Source organism: Nyctibius grandis, chromosome 9 (genome assembly GCF_013368605.1).
Source record: "Nyctibius grandis isolate bNycGra1 chromosome 9, bNycGra1.pri, whole genome shotgun sequence".
Taxonomy (NCBI): domain Eukaryota; kingdom Metazoa; phylum Chordata; class Aves; order Nyctibiiformes; family Nyctibiidae; genus Nyctibius; species Nyctibius grandis.
The window spans coordinates 22,638,244-22,662,494 of record NC_090666.1 but is presented as its reverse complement, the minus strand read 5'-3'; the positions used below and the strand labels follow the sequence as shown (position 1 = coordinate 22,662,494).

The window sequence follows — 24,251 nt, the reverse complement described above, 5'->3', positions numbered from 1 at the left end:
GGCTGACTTGCTCAGCTATCCCATTGTCACAGATCCCTCTCGTTATACTAAATTACCATTTTTCCACTAACTGTTGCCACAAGAGCTGGTCCAAACTTCTATTAGAAGTAAATAATGGTTTAAAACTGGGGAGATGAAATCAGCACCAGAATATTGCACATTAATCTCTTCCATATAAGCCACTCAAGCACTGTCACGACTGGTCCCAGTTTGTGAGGCAGAAGACTCAGAACAAGAGAAAGAACCAGGCACTATAGGGTAGGGCTCAGAGACTAGACAAAGTTTAAACTGAACCAGATCAGTTCCATTTTCAAAATTACCTGATTCTGATACAGAGACCGAAAACAAGCACCATGTGTTCTGAACTATGCTTCCAATATTTCTAGATTCTCAATTTGTGAATTTATGCTAATAAGAAACAGAATCAATATTTTTCTGAAGCACGTTTGTCGTATAACCAGGATAGCTCTACCATACATACTCCTTCGGGTATGGTAAAGATTTATACTAACCTATTTTGAACCAACAGATCAAGATCAATGTTATTTCACAGGTAATTTCTAAAGCCCTACAAACTCCCAGCAAAAAAACCACTTCACAATACAATACCAAGTAGCACAACTGTTACAATTTTAAGCAGATGTTATTTAAAAAGCATTTTCCTGCCACAAACTGCTACCACCTCTCCTCAAATTTTCTAGAAATACACTGCACTCTTCATTAAGGAAAGAACCCCAAACTCAGGAATCTTTCCTTCACACCTCTGCTTCCAACTCACCCTATGACAAGTCAAAATGCTTTTTGATTCAGTAGCTTCTGCAGTGAACCTACACTGTTCAGCAGTTACAACAGTCTTATTGCATGGTTACTAAATAGAATATAAATGACAAGGGAAACAGCTTTTATTTTGGCAACTTCTCAACAGTAACAAGAAAATGAGGGAAACGGAGCACAGAATTTATTTGTATTTACTAATGCTTTCCTTGAGTTTACTTTGCAGACAGAGTCCCTCTTTCTCCTTGTCTTCGAACTTCCAAAATATTTCCAAACAATTTGTTAGAATGTTAAGATAGGTTAAGTCATAAGTATAAATTAGCTCCCAGATTAAAAATATTATGTAAAGTGCTCCTATCAGGATTGGTTCAGCTCAATGAATGATTTTTATTTAAGCATTCTAAAAAACAGTATTTTGTTGAGCAGACACAATAATCAGATAAATAATATTTCAAACATCAGTACAAACTTCATTTACAAAACCTTTCCAGAATTATTCTGAAAAAGGGTCTTTAGCTGATAAAAATAAATTCTATTAATTACCCTGAAAACCAGACAGCTATAACCAGGATCAAGTCACTGGACAATATCTTTCCCGTGGTAAGATTTAGTTCCTTTTTTCCTTTCACATTCACCCATGAAAGCACATATATTGCTAAGTAAATATGTGGCTATATAGATGCATATAAAAAAAGTCTTTTCAAGAACTTGTCAGAAATTTCAACTCCATATTTTTAATTATGGAAACAGGTACATGGATCCACGGTTTTAATAAAATGCACACACGAACGACATCATTTCCGGAAGCGTTTAAATAGCGGATGGATGTGTTTATTTGAAGATGCTTTGCTCCGTGCAGAGTGGTATTCCATGTAAACCGTATCATCTGCTCCTGACATAGAGCTCATTGTGCCCGTACGACGTGACACCTGCAAGTAAGGGGAAAAGTAAGATTAGATAGACCAACTCTAACCTACTGATGCCCACTGGCTACTGGGCAGCACTGTTCATTTAGTGACCTTAATGCCAACAAGCCTTAAAAGTTTTTTTTCTTAAGAAGAATTTCTACAAAGTAAGTCAGTGCCTGCCACTCACCACAAGTATACAAACATATGTAAGGTTTAATATGGAAAGACACCTTAGAGTGGGAATTCCTAAATTCAGCACAACGCCATTTAAGTAAAAATTAACCCTAAAAATTAATTACCACATTTTAGCTTGACTTTAACGTACGTATCAATAAATGTTTCAGGCTATTTATTTTTCTTATATCTGTGGCTGAAAATGTCAAACTACTACCTACAATAATAGTACTTCTCTTGAAAATGAACAGAAGTGGCCCTTATGCTTCTGTCCCCTGGGCAAGAGGAAATCAGGGCATGACTCAAGGAGCACAGTGCCACCACAAGAGTTTGTGCTGTGACATATGTGTATCTTAAAATGTTTTAAAATATTTTAATTCCTTCTGACTTAGAAGATTTACTTCAAAATCTGTAACAACAGATCTGTTATCTCCCTCAAATATGATGGAGAAGGACATCAACTCCATGTCTAAATTCTTTCTAGTGCCCAACAAGTGAATTACTCAAATAGCTAAGTGCTAATGCAGCATAAAAAAACAAATCTGTTCTCCAATGTTTCACAAAGACACTAGGGCATCAATGATGGCATCACGTTTAGAATTAAAATGGAACGGTCTAGTTCCGTCACATTTGTGGTCATCCTTTTCAAAACGTTCTTCATTACCTGAGCTGACTTTGAACCATATTCTCCAGCAACTACTTCCTCCTCAGCATCCAGGTCAGATGCTTGCAGGACTTTCTGGAGAAGCTGCTGCTGTTCTTCTTTGGATGAAAATGAAAGTTCTTCTTCTTCCATGCCGGCAAGCTTTGTTATTACCTAAGAAAGAGAGCACAGTACAAGGTGAGGGCTCTTCCTCCTCAGTGTTAGCTATTCAAAATCAAGACAATGATTTCTGATTCCATATCCTGTTGGAACTGCCTTCAACTTTTATTAATGGTCTGAACAGCTTAACACTACGGATAGCAAAGATACATGTAAAATCTTGCTAAGTGGTGTACATATATATACACACACCTCCCCCCCGCTTTGTTACATTCTAGCCGGAAATGCAAAATACAAACTTTTGGGGGAAAAAAAAAAAGAAAAGAAAAAATAAAAGCTCTGGACAGATGTCAGCCAAACACTGTCTCTACCAGCTTGACCAAGAACCTGACCAAAGAACATATAGCTCAGATGCATATTTAACTTACTCCAAGGTTAGCTTTATGCTGTGGGCTCTAGATTGGCCTAGTTTAAGAACTAGTACTTTAACAAAAATAATCCACTAGCTTCCCAGACACCGAGAATTTTAGCAATAAACATTGAGGAATATGGGAAAAAAAAACCCTAACAAATTTGAGATGTATGATCAGTTGTTGTGAGAGTGCAGCAACTGGCAACAAAGCATTAGCAGCAGAGCAAAAGGACTCTTTCAGTGTTTGTGTACTTAGACTCAAGGTAACTTTGCTGACGTGTTTGTTCTCTTTGAAATTCTTAGTAACTCATCTGATAACCATGGCTGCAGGGCACATGCCATCTACTGGCAATACAGTGCCATATACTCCATCAGCTGAAAAACCTCTTCTGAAGAACTGAAAAGCTCTCAAGCTTCTCTTATAAAGCTTTACAACAGGCAGCTTGCTTTCTTCATTAGAGCAATTTTGAAAATTTCACAGGAATTTTTCCTGCAGTTAAATGCATTCTGGTAAACATATGTTTATACATGAGACTCTCAGTTTTCCCACTATGTTTCCAACTTGAAGAGGTTTTGAGAAAGACATTCTCATTCAGCCGTTTCCCTTGATTAGGTAGTATTTCCCCTCCTCATCTTCCTTTTTCAGCTTATCTCTTGAGTCAATACGATTAGAAACTAATTACCTCAGTAACGTGGGCTGTATCTGATCACAAAGACTGACAAAAAATACAGCTTAAGGTAAAACAAATCCACATCAGATGCAAAGTACTGTTTTTGAAAAACAGGGTAGTGAAACACTAGAACAAATGCTCAGTGTTGTGGGCTGTTGCCAATGGCAATTTCTAATTTGAAAATGGATGTCTTTCTCAGAAATGTCCTAGTTTTAAGAACCCATTCAGGGAAGCAACCTGTCCTACTATATGGCTAAAGGAACGCTATGGTCCCCCTTCTTGTTTATTTAGAAGGGCATGTGCTATGATCATCTCAAAAATAATGAAAAAGGAGTCACGAAAAGCAATTTTAAATTGCATTAGCCTGTTTCCAGTTGTGGCTGCAAAACAGTGTTAATGTGATTCAAAGAATGGAAAGAATTCCCACCACATCATCATTTTTTTAAGCTGTTCAACAGATGCCAAGTTTAAAGTTATCCCCAATTCTTTGGCATAGTGAGTTCTTCTGCTATTGGTTTAAAATTTAATATATCCTACATTCAGTCTCTAAATAAAAACACAATACAGTAAATAACTAAACTATAGTTAGCTAACCAAAAAAACCTGCTAGCAGTCAACTTCAAGCAGTAAATTGTGATGACAAGACCCCTATCTAAGGAGCAAAAACAAAATATGTGATTTAGCAAAAAAATATTCCAGTCCTCTTTTTGATGAAAGGCAGTGAATGGAGCTATTGAGTGATGGCGAGAAGAAAGAAAGTCCTAGGAAAAAAGTGAAAACTGTTACCCTTTTAAAGGAGTAATGAATTTTTAGTAATTTAGGAACAAAAATTCTGAAGGAGAGGACAAGAGCACTGAAATAATTACCTAAAGATGAGGTAGAGTCTCTGTATTTGGAGGAATAAGAAGGCAAACATCTGCTGAGAATGACATACACATAGTTGATCCTGGCTTGGAATGAAGAAATACAATAGATGGTTTCTTGGAAGTTTCTTTCAGCCCTATTATTCTTTGATGCCAGTTATGACTAAGGCTTAAAGTTTGGCAAACAGAAGAAAATAGATATTCTAAGATTCTGTTCCTAAACTGCAAATAAAGAACATGCCAGTACTGGACAGCTAAAATGTTGCTCCAGATATTCAGTTGCCGCTTGCACGGCTTTTTTTCCCATATTACACCAAAGCTCCTAGGACTAGGTCTTCCTTGCAAAATAAAATCCCTCTATTTTAATCTCTCTCTTAGTTCTAAAATCCAAGGCATTCAAATATAAGTAAAGGGATTTCTCTAATCTTGGCTATAGCCACACAGGTGCAGTTGCTGTAATTAGCTGCAGCTTAGTACTGATCTACAATATTGTCAAAATAAATTCACTACAAAGCAAAACCAGGTTTTCACCTATAAAAACTGTGACATCTCTGTCCCGTGTAAGGACCCCCTTACACGGGGGGGGGGGTAAAGCTCTGTTTAATGGGCCACTGATCACAGAGCAATTATTTACTTCAGCATAGCTGCAGTTCAGAGAGGTTTTGCCCATAGGGATGTCCCATACTGCATGAAGAAAAGCTCATGAAGAAAAGCTCTTAAACAGCCAGGCTCAAGTGCAATCCAGCGGAGGCTGCTTGCCCTTGCACCTCCTGCAATCCTTGCATGATGCTGTCAACGCCATAAGCTTGAGTTTCTTCCCTAAACGCAGAAACGGGAGCCTTCTCTTTTATTCTTCTTCTCAGCAATGTTTCCTATCGGGAAGGCTTCTAATCACAGCAGGCAACTCCAGGTTTGTAAAGGAATAATTTACCTAAAAGCAAGAGCCATCACAACACTCTGTTGCCTTTAACAACCCAATAGATGAGCATATGGGGCAGGCCATGGACTGAAAGAAAAATAAATGAGATGCATCGTGAAATCCAGAAAACAGAGGAGCTTTGGTGGAATGAGATTTTATGTTTGGAAGAAAATGACATATGGAGATACATAATAAACTGAAGCACAAGGGGTGATCAATTTTCAAGCATGTCTGGAGAAATGAGACAGCATTCAGTCCTTTGCAAAAGGGAATTTAGGGGAGGCTTCTGCCTTTCAAGTCATGGTTCTGTTACATTGTCAACACCAAAAATGTTCTCTATTTTAAGGAATATGTTTTAGTTGTAGGTAGGAAGATTTCTACTCTGCAGTAACAGTCTTTTCCTGCAGTAAATTCTGTCATTTCTTAATCAATTAACATTCAACCCAGTGATTTTGGTGATACACTTCATTCCACACAGAGAAAATTAGAAGAGGAAGGTCAAACTGTTGGTGGAGGCTAAATAAGCACAGTTTGAAGACCTCCATTAGCCAGAACGGTTTCTGCTAACACAGAGCCACCGTATCAACATGTCTGCATCCTGACTCATTTTCTGTACTGCTGCAGGCTTTGGACAGCACTGTGGAAATGGTGCACAAGACTAGCGTGTGGACAAAGATCCCTGAAAGGTATTTCCTTCAGAATGGTTTGCTAGACACTTCAGACACCTAACGTTATGATTCCCAGAGTCAGATGTATGAATGTAGGATGGATGAATCCCGCCCGCTGTATATTGTCTTTAGCCACAAAGAAAAATATTTTCTCCCCATAGTGAAATACTGGTCTGAGACTGGAGTTCTTTGGAAATTATTTGTGACTTGTGATGTTTTGGAAGTTTGCTGAATTGCTGCTGGCCACTACGACATGAACACCTATCAGCAACACTTTATGCACAACCAGTACGATAATGTATAATAGGAGGCCTGCACAGATGGCCAATTGAAGAGCATGAACACAAAACAACTATACAAGTAATGTTCTGCTTCGCTCCCCAGTGGGTGCTTGGTTTGAAGTTAGAATACTTACCTTTCTAGAAGGCTGTACTAAGCTACTGGTATCTACCCTTAGAGTAATATAGATGATAAAACAATACTGGAACAGTTCTTGCTTGTGAGCAAAACCTTCATTAATATATTCACAACTGGAATTCTCAAGTATTCGAGCTAATACTAACATGAAAGAATATGAAAGTTAATATTCTTAGGTCACAAGTATAATAAATAGAAGGGACAAGTTACCTTGAAGCTATAACCTTGATCTACAAGAAACCGTTGTCGCTTCGTTGAATACGCCATTTCCTGAGTATCTTGGGATACAAGAGAATAAAAAAAGGCATTGTATTCCTCTGCAACCATGCCTACGAGACAGACACCGAGTGATTAGTTCCATTTGGAACACTGCAACCAAGAACAAAAAAGGACTGAACACTGAGAACAGGTGTTTAAATAAGTTCTCTCTCCACAAAAACAATCTGCAAAGTTTAGCTGCACCCGGACCTTACCTAAACTGACTGACGAAGTACACAGCATGGAAATTCCTACTCTTGTTCTTAATAACTTGAGAATGGGTGAAAAGGGAAAAACTGAAAAGGAAATGTATGCTAACACAATTACACTAGTGCTCTGAGAAGAACCTGCTTCTTTATTATGCTAGGCAAGGTAAATTATTATATATATAATATATATATAAATTATATAAAATATAAAATTATTTTAAAGTCTATTATGTAAAGAAGAAGTAAAAAGTCAAGAGCAAGGATTGCAACACACATCAGAAAAGTTCAATAAAAAAAGACAAAGGAAAAGTTTTATCAATGTAAAGCAGAGTTTGCAGTGGTTTTGCACTAAAAAAGTCGAGACAAAAATACTTAGCTAAGAATTCACAGCACTATCCGAAGCCCAGGATATACCAGGCTGCGTATAATTTATTTTTTTAAACCTACAGTCCTTAAGATCTATTACCCAAACAGCATTGGGTTCTCTTTTAAAAGACAAGGTTTCACTAAGACTTTGTTAACTCACTAACATGGGTTTTGTACGCATTTTCAAACAAAGCCTCAGCTGTAACAAGCACAAACTGCACATAAAATAAGTGTATGCAGATCTTAAGTGCAAGTAGAGAGGTTTTTAAGAATCATTTTTCTAAACAAAAAGCTCATTGGTTATGTTTTGCAAAGACACAACTAGTTAGAAATTAAATCCCTTTTTTAAAAGAAAGTAATCTGCAGTATCAAAAATGTGCTTTCTAGAGACTTGCTTTTTAGAATAATACTACGATTTTTTAAAAACTATTTCATGTTGAGGAAATTATCAAGGAATGAAAAAGAGAAAGAACCACCAAAGAACAAAAAGGTCATTTTCCTTCAGCTTTTTTTGTCCTTTGGAAGTTTTCCCAACACAAAGCTTTGCTGACCCAGAAAATGCTTCATTTTCCTTCACTGGTATACAGGCATATATTCTCTTTGACTAAAACATAAATCCCAGGACAATATAAAGGAGTACCAGGAACATCCAGTTTTTCTGCAGTTCTATGATACTACGATCCAAGGCCCAGAGCCCAACAATCACCTCATTTACCTTTTTTAGCTCTCAGCACTCGTCCCAGTCTTTGAGCCTCCTGTCTTCGAGACCCACCATGGGACGATATCTGAATCAGAACATTGGCTTCCGGCAGATCGAAGGATGTGTCACCCACCTGTAACAGAGAAGCAGCCTCTGAGCAGCATCTTATTTCCGTGTATCATAAACAGAGACTTAATACAAAGCACACCTTGGTGAGCTGCGATACAAAGATGTCAAATGCACAACATGCATGTAATAACTCACTCTTAAATAAACTTTGCTCTGAAGATGGGTACAATGACACACTGAATGTCATCACTTACCTTGGAAATGAAAATAGTGTTGATTTTTGGATTGTGCTTGAAGTTTTGTAGAATTTGCATTCTTTCTCCTTGTGCAGTAGGACCATATATATAGGGTCTGAAAAGAACAGAAGATATGCAAATTAAATCCATTCAAGATTTCTCAATCACTTCTTATGAGGTACTAAGACACCACGGCAGGGAGCGCAGTACACTTTTGAACTGATATAAAAACAAACCAGATTTTGGTACAGCCTACAGTTTGCTTTTAGCTTCTTTGGCTCTTTATGGCAGCTACCGAGTCGTTTGTGAAACCCTCTGCAGCAACCGAGTCTGCCAGAAATAAATTCTGACAGTTATGTTTTGCAATTATGTGCACCAGTGAAGCTGTAGATCAACAGACTGAATATATTTGCTAAGCCTACATGAAAGTCTGAAGGCAGCTGTTAAAATAAGAGATTTTTTTTCCTCAAATCCACTGAGTTAGCACATTGACAGCTGCAACCTTTCCTTCCTATTTAAACACTTGAAAACCCAGGCTTCTCTAGCAATGATACACTGAGTGTCACAAGCTGGTTGTTGGATGTTGTTCTGGGAAAATTATTTTTGCTTTTGAAGCTAACTTCTTGCCTCTCCTAATACCTTCTGGGCCTACTGAAATGAGAACAAGGTCCCAAACGTTCCATGGCCACAAGCAGCTCACAGTGGCATTTCACCTCAGGTTTCTAACGTTTGATGATGAATCACCTACAGCATTTAATATCTCAATCCACAAGGCTCACACAAACCCTCAGTCACCCACAGACTTCATGAGTAACTTGGGGTACTATGAATTTTCCGAGATTCTCTCTAGAGTCTGGCTGTTTTCTTCCTGCCTAAGTGGAGTTTTTAAAAAAAAAAAAAGGAAAAAAAAAGCTAGAAATAGCAAAGCCCACACAAAAAATGAGAGGTGTGCACGAGTGCACAGCCACTGCTTTTTCATCTGTTGCACTACTTTTCCAAATGCTTGTTAACAAGCATCTCCAAATAACAGGACTGAAGTTCTACAATTCCTATTTTGTTCACACTTCCACACATTATTTCTCACACAAGGAACCAACCTCAAATGTTTCATTTAAGTTTCAATATTGCACATACATGAGTGGTACCTGAACATAAACACGCAGTGCACAGTACTAAGATTTTATAGCCTTATCAACTAATTCCTGTTCGTTGGCTCCTCTTGCTTTCTTTATTACAAACTTTATTCTTATTCTTCTTTTACCAAACAATTCTAGTCACCTGTAATGTAATTCTTCTATTCAGTGTATTTAACCAGATTTTTAGAGAAACACAGCTAAAAAATTAAAGTGGCAAATGAGTCAACTCTGAAACAAAACCGTTATTATTAAATCAGTAGCATTCAGTAATATTTTTGAGCCTTATTTGAAACTTCATTTAATATTTAAATTGTGACAATTCTAATCCCCAACAAAACTTAAATGGAAGATTTAAACTGAAACTAAAGCATCTGTGGGCCTTCTGTTTCTTAAAGCCACCAAGAAGGAGCTCAAACACATTTTTTTATTAAGAATAGAATAACCTAGAACTCCTGGCTATCAATCCTCCATTTCAATCCCCCCCCCAGATCCTACTTGACAATGATTCATTAACACAAATCTGAGTACCTTCCTGAACCTATAACACCCAATGCTAGACTGATCTTTTTTTTTTTTTCTAAAATGACCCCTTTTCCTCACTGCAAAAAGAGGGATTTGCAAAGATAGATCCTTCTCCCATTAACTGACCTAACTATCAAAACCATAGAGGCATAGTCCTTCAGAAACAGTGATTTAAATGTATTAATAACACCAGTAAAAAGCAGCACATGAGCTATATGACACTGGATGACAGACTCAAGACAGAGTAAAAGCTGGCTAAGCGCATTTGAATTCTGTAGCCCCAAACATTACAGTTTTATTTAAGTAATTCCTGTCACCTGCACGGTCTTTCTCTGCCAGTACCAAGGGAAAGGGGGGGTAAGAGAGGAGCCGGCAGAGACAGCCAGGCGATGGCCATCTCTCCCTCCATCAGGGAGCCCAACCACCCCATATGCTTGAGTCGGGCAATGAGGAGTGCAGTGGGGACTGCCCTCCTGCTGGGCCAGCGCCGGCTGGCAGCCTTGGCCACTACCACCGTGCGCGCTGGGCTGCTCCCTCCTCCTTAAATATATAATTCCTGCCCCACCCAAACCAACAGCTCCCTTTGTTTCAGCATGCTCACAGCAAATTATGATAGAAAATTTTATAAAGACTCCCTCACCTTTACCCAGCACTGCAAGCCTCCTTTCTTTCTGACACTGACAGCCGTACAACCTGGAGCTCTGTACATTATGTGAGGAATGGAGAATTACCTCAAGAACACAGAAAGCAAGCACCTAATATTTCTTTGACTGGTTTTCCTGCCATGCTTCTACAGTGTCTACCCCACTTATCATCTGCTGTACTACTTAGCAAGCACCCCCTCCCAGCATCGCCTTTGCTAAAGGCTTTTTCTGTGGTGCACTGAACACTGCTAGAGACATTCCAGAGGCACCATTACAGCTAACCTCTGTCCAGACAGATTAAAAAAATGATGAAAGAGACCACAGGTGTTGGAATTCATCCAGCACCGTTAGCTCTGCTGACTATTTGATGTCGCAGCAAGCCAGCACAACACGGCTGTTAAACTACACTCAAAACTGATCATGAATTTTGGAAAGTATAAGGCTTGTTTGTGGTTTTGCTATGAAGTACTGCTGAAATTCCTAGACATGAAATCATACACAGTCAAAATGCACCACAGCTTCCAGCAAGCAAGGTGTTATTTGGGCTTGTCAAAGAAAGGATGAGGCCAGCTTCTAAGCTTACTTTCCCCAATAATTGCTCTGTGCCTGATCCTGGCAGATACTCTCCCTGATCATCCCTCCCCAAACCCTACAGACACACTGATGCTAACCCCTCATTAAACTCTATTTGTACAACCTTCCATAACTGCGCTCCCGTTAAGAGTCATTTAAGGTAGCTGAGGAGCTCATGGGAGCAATATCCTTTTATTAAACAATTACAGTAGTTCTAGGCAGTGCACTGGTACAGCACAGATCCCAAAAAAGTTTGTCTTGGGTTTTTTAGACAAGGTTAAGACCTTTTGAGAACCTGAAGAGGAACACCCTGTGTCCCAAAAGATCTTGAAAGATCCAGAGAGTATATATTTGAAAACCTTTGTCTCAGAGAGACAGGGGAAGCTACTATCCATTAAAGAAATAGTTCTAGTGATGCTTTTAAAAGCCACTCATTTTTCCACTGGCTTTTAATAATAATGAAATGGATGGAGAAATACAAATAGTCTTTCACAGAAATCTTGGATGAAAATTCCTCCGAGGCAAGTGCTAAACAGAGATTCTTTTCAAACAGTTCTATACCAAAATAACGTTGCAGTGCCAACAAAATCCATCGAAAACATACCCTCACGAGCTCCTTTTCATGTAGGAGTATTGGAGTTAAATGAAAGTATTACAGGAAATATCTAAAGCCTACTGAAAACTGTTGAGATTACAAGGCAACTTTCCAGGGAGGAGGAAAACAACAGTGCCATCATTGGTTGTGAACACTTACTTCCCAAGTCTGATTGCATACTCCTTCAGTGCAAACACGTTGTCAGCAAATACGATGATTTTATCATTCCGTCGCTCATGAAACTTAATCAAGAACTGGCAGGCTCTGAATTTATTTGGGTTCATGGTATACAGCAGTATCCGTTTCTTTGTTTTGATAGCTACGTATTCTCTATAAAATTCAGGTGACATTGGGCACCAAACCTAGAATTAGAAAACACACACACAAAGTAACCCCCCATTATTTATTTATTTTATTCCACTGGGAATTGAAAAGATATTGGGGGAATGATAATGCATTATGACTTTCTGTATGGCACAGGCCACAGATTTTAACACAGCAATTTCTGTGCCAAAATGAAAGTTACCGGTTGGCGTATTCTCCAGCACTGCCAAACTCTGTTTAACCTCATCAATATTCTGGCCTTCCAAAATGCTTTAGAAGGGAGATCCATGACAGAAACAGGCAGCAGGACTGGAACAAGACTGAAAGGTATTTTCTTTCTGTTTCATACTTAATAATTTTACTGAATGCTACTACTTTTTACAGAGCAATAATTAAGAGAATGAACTGTGTACTCTCCCTGTCACAGCAGTCAAAGCTTTTTCCATAAAAACTAATTTTCATCCATATTCTGAAACCTGAGACACATACCCACAAAGGAGTGACTTCTATTTTAACAGCTATTGAGTCCACAACTTCCAAAACACTAGGATTGATTAGAAGTTTTCAATGGGTTTCCCTAAGCAATTATTTTATTATGTAAATACATATCATAGTACTGCATAAGTCTAGGTTTACCAAGGTATTTTTTCTACTGTAGCATGAAAATAGAAGAAATTATGAAGTTTAGAAGTTTATGCCAATGCAATGATACAATCTATAGCATATAATGACACTATCTATAATGCATATAATTTAGAAGACATTCATTCTGTTGTACATGGGTTATTCCTCCATATCCATTGCACAGTACAAATTAACAGAATACTGCAAAGCAAAGCCTTTTTCATAGCCATCATTCAGCTAAGGAAGTTACGTGACAATTTACAGGCATTTATTTAAACAACCTGAATTGTTCTGTAGTGGTAAGAACTACTTTTCTGTTTCAAAACATTTTTTCTAGGGAGTTAAGTGCTAGATGAGACTTTTTTCATCCCTTGACTACATTAACAATAAATTTATGCATTGCTCCATTGTTATTGTATGCTGTCTGTATGGAAGATTTAAAATTCTTAAATCAGAAGAGAATATTTCAAAGTGAGAATGAGATATGAATACCGAACATTTGATTGTAGTAAAATAATTCATCTGTTGCTCAATGGCTCTGACTACATGGCAAACTGAATATATTTTGATATGTATTTGCACTCTCTTCTCGATTTGGAAACAGCTAAGATCTACTTCTCACCCCAACGATCCTTCAATTTTTACATTTTGCGAGACGTGCCCTCCAAGCCAAAAACTGAGAATGGCAGCTAGGAAAGGGATTATTTGCAAATTACAAAACTGCGAAAATATAATTAAAGAACATGCTTGTTCTCTCTTTTTAAACTTCTTTTAACCTTTTTAACTGTGCTCATTCCTTTTAAGACCAGTGAAAGAGTAGTACCTGCAATGACCACAACCTGCCTTATCAGATAGCAGCACTGCCCTCTCTTGCCACCTGAAAAGAACTGCACTTAAAGAGCAACCCAAATATTTTTCTTGACTAATTTGAATTTGCAGACTGGTTACTCTCCCTTCAACCTAGCTATTTTCTAGATGTTCTTCATTTGCTTTCTATTACTTAAAAACAGCTGTGGGTTTTTTCCTTCTACAACCTCCAGTTTGTACAAAGTTCAAAAGGAGAACTGCTGGCCTGCACCTGCATCTTTTATTCCAGTACCAGAGCTAGGGAGAATTGCATGAAACTAACAAGACAGGTTAAAAAAACCCAAACAACAACCAACAACAAAAAACAACACAAAAAACTCCACAGATAACAACAACAACAACAACAAAAAACACAAAAAAAAGAAAGCAAAAAACTCCCAGAAAAACCCAAGAGACAGTTAAGTTACGAAACTCCACCACAGCACGTTGTAGCTGCTAAAACTTTACTTCCATTCAATGGGAGTCCGGACAAGTTCATGAAAAAGAAACCCACTGATGGTTACACAGAAACCATGTACAGCTCATAAATGACTGAGGGTTTGGAGAAGTATCAGAAGTAGTAACAGATATGTTTGCCCTGTTCTTATATTCTTCCCTAAGTATCTTCCTTGACAATTATCAGACATGATATATTAAGTTAGACCTTTTGTCTGACCCAGAAAGGTTATTTTAATGTTCTCATGTGACTGTGTGAAAGGTTTCCACTTCTCTGATACCAGATTTTTCTCTCATCCATATGCTGGAAAGAACAGAGGTCACACCGTTATATTGGAAAGAAATAGTAAGATCCAGTCCGATGTTTTCAATGTTCACCCTCACACATTCAGGCTTGAGATAAGCAGGTGTGTTCTTAGGTTTTTTAAACTTTCTACTATCCTTCTTTGTTTTAAGTTACAATTTTCCTCAAACACTACAGACTGTCTACCAGTTGAAGTCTCTAAAAAGCAGCTTCCAGCATACCACTTGATGTTATGCTCACCGTAACATGATGTTACGCTACCACAGAGAACTGAGCTTAAGATACGAAGTCAAGTCAGACAACACAAACGTCAACTGCATTGAACCAGGTCTACACTACTGTTCACGTTTCTGAATGCTGACTTGGAGACAGCTGATCAAGCACCACAAACCCCGCAAAGAGAGAGAGTGCTGAAGTCACTCTGAAGAACATGTGGCTACTGGATTTGCCATGTGTTCATATCGACCAGCCACAGCCTTGCCTAAGCTACAAGGTAAATGAAAAGCCATAAGCACACCTGTTTTTCCCAGTTAAATACTTACAATTTGATACATCTTCCTTCAAAAAAAAAAAAAGTTATAAGCACACTAAGTAAACACTAGTAGTACCAAAAAGCAGAGCATCACCTCAGCACACTGGACTTTAGCAATGTAGCCACTGTTCTGCAGCTCCATCCAGTTGGCTTCATAGAGCTTTGGTCCGATCAGGAAGTTCAGGTCAACAATTTTATCATCTTCTCTGACCAGGGTAGCAGTCAGCCCCAGTTTACAATGAGCTTGTACAATAGTGAGCACACGTCTGAACATTTTTGCTAAGAAATGCAAGACAAATTTTCTGTTTACTTTCCTGAATGGATTTAGAAGACAAATACTGCAACTTAAAAAACCACTTTCATCAACTCTTGAACACAAAGCAAGACAGCACTGAGAAATTTTACCCCATTTCACAGACACTTTAATAAATCTATGTTACAGCAAAACTTCACACTGATTGCAGCTTTAGTTTACATCTTCAGTGTACTCTGAAAATCCCACTAATCCTTCTGGCATCTTTATTATTTCCAATTTCTCGAGAGAAAATTAATATATTCAGAGGTTACATAGCTTGTTTTAGGTCATATAGTATTTCATTGAAAGAAATATGACACAAGGACTCTTGGCTGACTGCCACATTCAGGACTTCTAGTGTATGGCAGAATTACTTGTCTTTAGTATTGCTAGAGATCACAGCTGGGATTCTGTACCTTAATTTTTATGAAACCAAGAAAGAACAGAAGTGAAAGAATGGTGGCAGCAACATGCTACTTTGATAAAATGGCAGTTAATCACGGCCTACTTCTGAAATCCATCATTTCTGCAGACACCAAATTATATTCAAATGAAATCATGAGAACAAGGTACAGCAGCTAACAGAATCCTGGGTGGTATTTTTAGCCAGGATTATTCCATAGACACCCTAGTACTACAATATTGCTTTGCAATGGTATAGATCTCAATTACATAGTAATTTCAAATACAACAGCTATTTCTGGACAGTAATCACTAGCGTTACTCATACTTTATGGAGTAGAAATAGATATTAAAAGCTAGCTTACAGTGTCACTACATCTCAAAAGAAAAGAAGGCAGATTAATTCCTCTCCTGTTCAAATTTTGTCTACAGCAAAGCTATACAAATGTATTTCAGGCATCTTAGAGCACCTTATCAACCTACACAGAAGGAGAAGGCACTTGTATTTTACACTGCCGTTACAGAAAACACAGTGCCTAATTTGAAGGGTTTCAGAAAACCAATGGTCAGCTAAACTCCATAGTATCGGGGGGAAAGAAAGAAAAAAAGAAAGTAGAATAAGGCAGTTTACTTGCCTCAAAACCATAAGCCACAGGTTTACTCGCTATATTAATCATGAGAAAGACAGCAAAAAAATGCTACGTCTAAAAGAGCGGAGTAACATTAACAGCGTATACAACACGAAAGGTGTGCACACCGTTTCCTTACCAGGGATAGTGTGTACTTCATCAAGTATCATAAGGCCCCACTCTTGACTTTTAAGCCACTCCATTACTCTTTCTGCTTCCCAGGATCTTTTCGTTGTGTGTCCCAACATGGAATATGTGCTGATAGCAACAGAACAGCCAATGGGCTTGTCTTTGGCATCAGAAGTGAACCGACATATCTGACTGTCGTCGATGGTGGACCACATCTTGAATTGGGCTTTCCACTGCTCCACAGACACTGCAGAGTTACCAAGGACCAGACACCGCTTGCGTACAGTACACGCAGCTGTCACTCCAACTAGAGACTTGCCAGCACCTGCAGAGGAAGAAGAGTGATGTTGGTCAGTCCCCTCACAGGTATCACTGGAGTAGGAGGGGATGGGGGGGAAGAGCAAAGGAAAACAGGAAAACTGAGAGAGGATATGAAATCATGTAAGGGCAAATTCTTCATTGTTTCTTTACTATAATAGTCTTAAAGACATGGAGTATTCACTTCTAAAAAAACAGCTGGATTGTCTACTGGACATGTAACTGTATTTTCTCAAGAAAATAATTGTAAACAATGGCTTTGCCATATCGAAGCCATCACTTTAGCGCTTTCTTAATTTCAAAAGCAGGTTACATTCCAGCTGGCTAAAGAAAGCTTCCCCTAGAGGTGATACCTCTAGTGGGATACCACTGCTCCATCAGCTATGTTCATTTCCCCACGTAGCAGGTCCTCAAATTTTTCCATTCCTCCTTCACACTTCTTCCAGCATCCCTTACGCACTCTCTCAGGCCCTCACTGTATCTCCCGTGTGCCTCCTTCACCCTTAATACCAAGGGCACCACCATGCATTCTCCTGTTCTCTCCCTTTTCCATTGCTTCCCACAGGTTGTCCCAATCTGCACATTCCTCAATTCTTTCTCAAGCTCTCCTCCCCAGAACTTGCATGTGCAAGCTCTTTTCTTCCTTGCACCCTCCTTTAAGCCCTCTCTGTATGCCCAGTTGCCCCCAGTCTCCCTATTGCCAACCAAAGAACAAATGAGTCCAGTGCCAACAGCTTTACATTTCACTGGAAGATCAGTAGAGCTGACTTGGAGGGACCAGTGAAAGCATGCTCGGTAATCTGAAGCTACCACAACCACAAATCAGTTCTTCAGTCACTACAGGGATACTGACAGCGCTGCTAAGCAGATGTCTGACAGCTCTGTCAACCGGGCTCTCCTTCACCACAGCCTCGCCACCACTCGCTAAAAACCAACAGGACTCTGCATACTGGTATCCCTAACAGTCCCTACTACTGTTTGAAATCTAAGCAGCTGTCACATACTTTACTACAGGCAAACAAAGAACAAAACCCCTAAAAATCAACTCAGCAACTTACCACATGGCAAGACAATAACACCAGATCTGGCTCGCCCATTCCCAAACATCTTCCTTAGGCTTTTCTCTTGATAGGGTCTGAGGACAGCTGTTGGTTTCAGATCTATATTAATATCGGGATTCACAGAATCATTTCTGAAATCATATTCTGCCAGCAAGGGGTACTCCAAATGGATACAACGCTTCTGAAGTTCTTCAATCATCTCCTGAAGAGGAAACAAAGCTTCAGATGGTAAATTCTCCAAATCTGAATTAATTCTTTTTTTTCCCCAAACAACCAGATTATATAGTACCATGTGAAGTTACATTTATTTTTTATGCTTATGAAGTTTGCAAGAGTTAAAGTTTATTCCAAAAACTTTATTCATGACCACCCCTGCCCCCCTCAAACATTTTAAAGAACAGTTGACATTAGAGAGGGCTATTTAGACAGAGGGAAGAACATGATGCATTAATCTCAGACGTGTTATTTATCTGGCAGTGACTAAACTACACCCTGAAGTCCTGCAACAAAGAGCTCAATAACAGACACAAAAGGTTCTGTGTGTTACACAAGGACCTACCAGAGATGCACATCTGTTATGCGGAAAGTCTCCAAACCCTGGTAATGCAGTTATTCCACCACAATGACAGGCTGATGCGATCACCAAGAGGTTGTTGGTTTCGTTTGGATTTTTTAAGTAAATAAAATAGCTACTAAGTTCTCTTTTTTAAAAATGTCTGTTTTCCCCAGTAAGGCATCATTAGAATCACCAGGTCCAAAAACAACTTGAGAAACTCTACAAAAGCCCTCTGAAGGTCAAACCAGGACTGAGCTCCAACCTCCTTACCAAGCTATGAAATTCGAACCACCAAGAGTTCCTCCTGCAAACATGAATCACAAAACAAAACCAGAAAAATAAAACCCAACCCAAAAACCAAAACAAAAAATGTCTTGCAGGCAGGGGAGGAACAGTCTGCCACCCTCTGTACTGAAGAGGAAGATCCTAAGATTTTGGAAGGCAACAGGAAAGAAATATTAAAGACTTCAGTGATCTCCCCTATCAAAGAGACACAGTACTTCACATGAAGTTCTCATGCTTATTTGCAAGTCCTGGGCACATCCCCCACAACTACAAGTGCAGAGACTAAAACACTCATACCTGCTTGACTTCAAAAGATACCGTCTGGGTTTCCTCCTCCTCCTCCTCATCCTTGTCCATCTGCTCATAAAACTCAAATAAATCAGCTGGGACATCTGGCTTATTCTGAGCATCTGCTCCCTGTGATGTTGATGGACCAAGGCCACCTTCATTGGATTTTGAAATCTGAAATAGACCGACAGGAATTTTCACCAAGGGTTTTGTTAGAGAGACACTCCTCCCCCCTAGTTTGGGCTCATTAAGGAGGCACAGATCATTGCTGACAGAACTGCTGATACAACAACCAAACAATAATCACGCCAAATTACCCAAAAGTTTATCTAATGTTAATTCAATCACTTTAAAACATGCCCAAACATACCGCTGATTTACTTGTGAATGTTTCTGTAATGAGCTCTGTCTCTTCACCCTCAGCATTTCTCAGGCGACAGTCTCTAATAACATGGTCTTGCAGAAGCTGCTGAATGACATCAGGGTGGGTACTTTCCACAAAATACCTAAAAATAAAGGACAAAGGAAAACATTTTTATGAACTAATCAACTGAGTAACTTACAGGAAGAGTGGCATGGATGCTTAGATCCATACCCATCCCAGATGCATTCTCAAGCGTCCCCTCTTGGGGATGGTAATTTTAAAATAAAGAAATTATGGCAATAAAAAAATTTTAAAATATGCCTCATATCAAAAGCATCACGTACTCTGCAGTTACGTGTCTCACTCAAATGATGTGTCTCCCAAATGACGTGAGTGAGAAAACTCCAGCAGAACTGGCTAGAGAGAGCTCTCACATACATGTCTTATTTGTGACACAAGTCAATGTTTTTTGAGACTGAACTGAAATGAGTCTCTGAAAACACTGGATGTGGTGTTTTAAAGTCCTACCCCCAGGACCAAGAAAGCCCAAATGACAAGAACCCCAAAACTGCAAAACATAAACCGTCTGAAAATTTAAGTTAGTGTATCCTGAAATTGTTTCTCTCCCTGGAGATTCATCAATAATGACGCAGGTTGGAGATCACAGTTAAAATGTGAGCCAAGGGAGACCTATGTCTGAGCTGGCACGGGAGAAAGCCTTTTCTCAGACACCTAGGATAAGGACAAAATTCTGCTAGTAATATTAGCGTTAATTTTTCCTGAAGCAGCAGGTTCAAAAAAGCAGCAGCACAAGCAGAGCATTAGACTATAGTCCCAAGGTTTATCTGTGTCTGCCAGACAGTGGAGAACTTTGCAAAAGAAATAAAAGGAGAAAGAGAAAACACGTGCAAGGTACAGACACAGGCTTCAGGTTTCTGCTGTCCCCTTCCCTCTCCTTACCACAAAATCACAGGTTTAGATAAAATTAGTAAGCTCTAAACTAGCTGACCTCTCAAGGCCCCTTCCAACATTATCTTCTATGTTTAAAACCCATCAGACTCAACCCAGGAAAAAGCAGATCTCACACAAGCACACACCTCTTGCCAGTGGATTTGCTTATCCTTCCTGAATAATGGATTACAAGTCAGAATACACGAGACTGAAGGTCAGCAGTACAAGACCTGTCTAACCAGGCTCACATAAATTAGGAAGGAATGAACAAAACAGTTATCTGAAAACCTTAAGGATGTATTGCAAGTCTAGGCAATAAAGAAACAAGCTAGAATATCAGATTCGCAACCTGCTTTTAAAAACGTAACAATAACCACCAGTAGCTCAGGACAGCCAAACTGAATTCATTGTATTAAATACTTTCAACAACTGAAAAAGTGACCCTGTATTGACAGATGCTACACTCGGCTGGGAGCTGTAAGACTCAACAGCTACTGAGACCCCTCAGTTATACACTGCCGTGCACGTGGAGGACTCCCTCTGCCACCCTAGTTAAGGAAGAAGCCGCTTACCTGTTATGTTTCAGTACCAGCTTCACCTTCCCATAGCTGACAGTACACAGCTACAAAGGAACAAGAGCAGTCATTAGGAACACGCAAAAGAGCCATTCTACGTTTGGGACCAAACGCTGCAATGCCCTTTAGGTCTTTGTGGGGAAGCATGGTATTGTCATGCATTTACTTGTGATGTTGCCATGCTTATGGACCCAACCTGAAAAGGTATTTTCAGAAGACGTGGACATCATCTCACACAGATCAGTCACAGACATTCTGTTTTTTATATCCAATTCCAATCTGCTCCCAAAACTGCAAGAACATACTTGCAGGATAAGGCAGGCTCTGTTTTATAGCGCCCGGCTCTTCCAGACTGCTTCCCACATCCACAGTCGTCTCCTAGAGCAAATCTGATGAAACTTTCCCCACGTACAATCCCTACCGGCTAAAAGCATGCACACAGACACTTCAGTATACTTTTTTTTCTTTAAAAAAAGGTATAAATCTCCCAGGATATATTGTGAAAATAGTATGTGTGCAGCACTATACTATAAAAAAAAAAAAAAAACAAAAAATAAAATAAAGCCTCTGTTCTCTTGAAACACTGACAATAGAATAGCATGGTAAAAACAATGAATGATTAAAAAAACACTAAATCAATTAAGGAGAGGCAGCAGGAAAGACTTTCACTAGCAGTAGATATATTTCCAATGCCCATAAAACAGTCTTACCTTGATAAACTGAATTATTCCATCCGGGACACCAGTCTTGCTCAGTTTTTGCAAATACTCTGTGATGTCGCTTGTTTGTAAGCCAACACTAACAGCAGCATACAGTGAGTAAGCAGTCAGCTTGTACTCGTGAATGTGAGTCGGCCTGCACACAGGCTCAGCAATGGCAACCAAAAAATCCTGTGCATATTTGTAAACTGGAGAAAAGGCTTCCAGAAAAATATGGCCATCAGGAGCCTACAGAAACAAAAAGAAATGCTGAAGGCATAACAGCATTAGTTCAGCAGAATAAGGAATTTCCTATAAAGCAGCCCTTATGATATAGGGACACTCCAGTCTTGAGGTGGCAATGCATCACAGGGTTTCAAAAACAAGTGTTTGCCCTAACAGTAAAGTTTCAGAAAAAGAATTTTGGAAACAAAGACACAACTTAAAAAAAAAAACAACCCAAAACAAAACACAAAACTAACATAAATTTAGCATACATAACTAACATACCTTACTAGAGCTATTCTTCCCCATCAGGATGTTGAAGCACTTTAAAAAAAACCAGCAGCTTTACACAGAACAAAAAAAACTAGCAAGAGACATGGAAGGAGACACAGGAACATACAGCTTTTGTCTTCTGAAACGGTCCAGATATTGATTTGTCCATGTCCCTTCCACGGCTCTAGGAATAAACCATGCTCAGATTGATTAAGCTTTTCCAGATCGACATAGAATCACAGAACGTTAGGGGTTGGAAGGGACCCAGACCCAGGCCCACGCTCTCTCCACCTGCGCACAAACCCTTTTTCTTGGTGTCCCCGCTTGACTGTGGAGAGCGCAGCGCGCTTGGCCGGACGGCTCCACGGCACAGCCCTGGCTCCGTTACTGATACCAGGCGGTTTAGTAAAAGTAAGCGTCACAGTAGGTCCTAAAAGGCCTACTCTGTGTAACCTTTAGACAGAATCAACTTTTCTTTCAGCAATTTTCCTTTTAGCTAAAATAACAGTATGTTCTGACGCTAACGGCATGTTTTGAAGACAGGGTCTGCTTCTGGGACTGATAACACTTAAGAGTTATAGTCATCGCTGATTCTTGCTTGCGCTTAGTCTTAGAGAATCCAACGTCTCTATTAAATTCCTCACTAATTACAAAGAAGGGCCAGAGATACGCAAGACTGTGAACAACATCTTTCTATTGTCTTTAAGACTTGATTCATAGATCTGGCGCCAGGAGTAGAGATAAATCCTGTAGGAACCAGAACAGGATCTTCTCCTTCGAGCTACCTGCATGTGTCAACAAAAAGGCCTTGACCACGCTGGCACAGAAGTGGGGTTATACAGCGGACAACATAACTAGGGGGGGATTGCGGCCACTAGAGACCCCCAGAGACCACCCAAGACCCCTTCCCCAATTTAGTAAGCATGCACAAAGACAATTACATAATATATTAGCATATGCATAAGGTTGCTTGGAATAGGTGGCCTTTACTTGGAATTGTATGAATATTCATTTTTCTATAATGTATATAATGAGTGTGCTTTTGTCCCTCGGTGTGCATGCTGGGAGGAGAGATTCCCCCATGCACCCAGCGCTGCATTAAACCCGTGTCGGCTTTCTAAACTATCATTTGGTTTAGAGAGTTTTCTTGGTAACTATTTTCCGGTAACATTACGGGGGGGCCCCGCAGAGCACACACGCTCCTGCCGGCCTGAGCCACAAACCGCACCGGCGAGGGCCGGACGCGCAGCAGCCGCCTCGCCTGCCCAGGCCTGCAGCCCGCCCTACTCCGGCAACCGCAGGTAACAGCAGCCGTCGGCTCTACAGGGAGGCGGGCGCGCCCCCACCGGCCCCCCGAGGCTCCCCGTACCACCCAGAGCGGACGCGAGGCGTGGTCGGCCTTCAGGGGCATCTGCTGCCTGTAGTCCTTCGCCCCGTACTCGTCCACTTTGGTGCCGCTGTCCTCCACCTGCTTCCCCGCCGCGGACGGCACCGCCTCCTGGGACTCCTTGCCGGGAGCTTCGTCTTCATCCTCTTCGTCGTCATCGTAATGGCGCTTCTTGCACCTCTTCTTCTCTGGAAGCGAAGACGGAGGTGGGAAGAGGCGGCACGGCCGCCACCCGGGCCCGCGGCACCCCAGAGCGCACCCCCCCCACCCCGCTGTCTCCGGCCCCGCGGCACCCCGGAGCGCACCTCCCCGCCCCGCTCCCCCCCGGCACCCCGGAGCGCGCCTCCCCACCCCGCTGCCCCCGGCCCCGCGCCGCCGGGGCGCTCCCCGCCCGCCCCCCGCTGCTCACCCCGCTCCTTCCTGCCCATGGCCGCCGCGCAGCGCCCGCCGCACGCCAGCGCATCACTTCCGCCGCGCGGGAGGGGACGAGGCCCCGATCGGGCCACCCGCCCGAGCGCCATCGAGTTTCTGTTCCCCACCACTCCCCCGCCGCAGTACGAGGCGCGGGCGGGCACGGGAGCGGGGCGTGCGTTTCGGCCAGGTACTAGGGGGGAAAGAGAAGGGGCTAAAGCATAGAAAATGATTTAAAAAATAATAATTAAAAATAGAGGTTTCCGCAAAGCACATTTCAAATAAAAAAAAAAGCCAACGGGAAGTTCACGTACAAGACTGACATTCGGCATTGTTCTAAAATACAAAATTCTTAAAAGAGAAATGACACTGTTGTCCCTACAGAGTGTTTTAATATATTTCTAAGTACAATTCGTGTCTGATTTTGGAAATACAAATACA

The 24,251-nt window shown here is 40.5% G+C and overlaps 1 protein-coding gene across 3 annotated transcripts; it reads right to left on the bottom strand.

Moving 5' to 3' along the window:
• Window positions 1-880: 880 nt before the first annotated feature.
• On the bottom strand, window positions 881-23,863 carry ERCC3 (ERCC excision repair 3, TFIIH core complex helicase subunit). Of its 3 annotated transcripts, none has more exons than XM_068408089.1 (15): window positions 23,809-23,863; window positions 23,382-23,587; window positions 21,527-21,763; window positions 20,814-20,863; window positions 19,297-19,432; window positions 18,936-19,100; window positions 17,795-17,999; window positions 16,429-16,743; window positions 15,058-15,242; window positions 12,037-12,239; window positions 8,426-8,522; window positions 8,118-8,235; window positions 6,780-6,898; window positions 2,521-2,673; window positions 881-1,703 (listed from the first exon to the last, which is right to left on the bottom strand). In XM_068408089.1, the coding sequence occupies exons 1-15, from the start codon at window positions 23,825-23,827 to the stop codon at window positions 1,569-1,571; spliced, it is 2,343 nt and encodes a 780-aa protein (XP_068264190.1). In that variant the 5' UTR covers window positions 23,828-23,863; the 3' UTR covers window positions 881-1,568. The 3 variants fall into 3 exon arrangements, with proteins under 3 accessions (XP_068264190.1, XP_068264191.1, XP_068264192.1); XM_068408090.1 differs by having other exon boundaries at window positions 6,780-6,847; XM_068408091.1 differs by lacking the exon at window positions 23,809-23,863 and adding an exon at window positions 22,025-22,196 and having other exon boundaries at window positions 23,382-23,466.
• Between the last annotated feature and the right edge of the window lie 388 nt (window positions 23,864-24,251).